The 1,892-nt window shown below is 42.7% G+C and overlaps 1 protein-coding gene across 1 annotated transcript; it reads left to right on the forward strand.

Moving 5' to 3' along the window:
- Positions 1–188: 188 nt before the first annotated feature.
- Positions 189–1,728, forward strand: M421DRAFT_50224 (uncharacterized protein; the record flags this gene model as incomplete). The annotated part of the gene is made up of 2 exons (XM_033594808.1): positions 189–287; positions 1,636–1,728. Coding segments are annotated over 2 exons (192 nt in total), but the record flags the coding sequence as incomplete, so codon positions are not given.
- Positions 1,729–1,892: the final 164 nt, after the last annotated feature.

Genomic DNA, 1,892 nt, shown 5'->3' on the forward strand with positions numbered 1-1,892 from the left:
CCCAGCTTGCTGATGTAGAGGATATGGCCAATTCTCTGCTTGCTGAGCGCCACCAGCCCTACGTTGGCAAGAACTAGGCTGCCAACTTTGTTAAACGTCAGCTAGAGCTTAAAGTTAAATTTAATTGTAAGTATAACTATAAGAGAGCTCTTTATAAGGATCCTAAGGTAGTTAGGGACTAGTTCTAACTAGTAGAGAATACTAAAGCTAAGTATAGTACACAAGATAAAGACACCTACAACTTTAATAAATCTAGCTTTATAATAGGCGTTATATTAATAGGAGCTGTTGTTACAGGCTATGAGCGTTAAGGGAGACCAAAGGCAGTGCAGTAGGGCAACCAAGAGTGGACTAGTATCATCTAAGGCATCTGCGCGAAGGGCTGGTCTATCCCACCCTTTATTATCTTCTCTAGCAAGCACTACCTCTCTGCCTAGTACAAGGAGCCTAGTATACCTAACAACTAGGTTCTTAATGTCTCTAACAACAACTAGACTAATAACAAGCTTAGAGTTAAGTAGTTAAAGCACTTTAATAAGCACACAAAGGCGCGCACTGTTAGCAGCTATTAGCTGCTTATTCTAGACAGCCACAAGAGCCACAACTTAGTCAAATTCCACCAGTACTGCAAGGAACACAAGATTATTACCCTGTGTATGCCTCCACACTTGTCGCACCTACTACAGCCACTTGACGTAGGCTGTTTTTCTCTGTTGAAGAAGGCCTATGGCCGCCAAGCTGAGCGGCTAATGCGCAGCAAGATTACGCGTATTACTAAACTTGAGTTCTTGCCGTGCTTCAAAGCAGCTTTTAACGCCTCAATCACAGAGGGTAACATCCAGGGAGGATTTAGAGGTGCTGGCCTAGTCCCACTTGTCCTAGAGGCTGTGCTATCGAAGCTTGAAGTACGGCTGCGCACGCCAACGCCACCTACTGTGGACAACAGTACGTGGGAGTCTAAAACACCAAGCAACACCCTGACAGTTATTACAATTCGCTGAAACCCTTAACGTAGATTATCACCGAGCCGGCCATATCACCGAACTAGCCACTTTCTCTTGGCACGACCACCTTTTACCCTAACACAACATGCCTTAACAACAACAACTTCAGAATACTACTAGAGAAGGCAGAGTTATCCTTGCTATCTAGGCCTTCTATGCTAGCTAATTTTGCAGTATCTACAGCGCTGCTAGAGCATTAAACGTACCTTATTAGTAGGTCTCTAATTGCCTTTACAATATTATGTTTTAACTAGACGTACGCGCTAATTGCTAGAAACTTACTATACTAGAGGGGCAGACAATTGTCTAGTATATACTTTACCTTGATTCGTGAGGATTTGCGCCCTAGCTATGTAAGGTGGCAGATATAGCTAATAAGATACTTAGTGTGCGTAGTGAAGAGCCTGTTAGTAAACTATTGGCTAGCAGGCTTGTGACGCGTTTAGACAAGCTTAAAATAGCCTTTAATTAAGCTAAGGATAGACAGAGGATACTACAGGAAGATCCTAAGATAATTAGCGCGTGGTTTAAGCTAGTAGAGGATACTTAAGTTAAGTATAGCGTTTGCAACAACAACGTGCACAACTTTAATAAAACTAGGTTCTAGATAGGCGTTGCTTTGTCTTTAAAGGTTGTAACAGGCTTAGAGAGACGTGCTCAGCCAGAGCTTGTTCAGCCAGGTGATCGCGAGTGGGTTACCGTTATTAACCCTAATTGTAAGTAGGTTACCCTAGTACAAGGCATTAGGTTAACAGGGAAGGTTATCCTACCATTCCTTATCCTTATAGTGCACTGCTTGCGGAACATGTTCTATACAAAACCTACCAAAAATTATACACTCTATTGCGCCGCAACTTTTGTTTCTGCATTTCTTAGCTTGCATTGCTG

The sequence above is a fragment of the Didymella exigua genome (genome assembly GCF_010094145.1).
Source record: "Didymella exigua CBS 183.55 unplaced genomic scaffold M421scaffold_1, whole genome shotgun sequence".
NCBI lineage: Eukaryota > Fungi > Ascomycota > Dothideomycetes > Pleosporales > Didymellaceae > Didymella > Didymella exigua.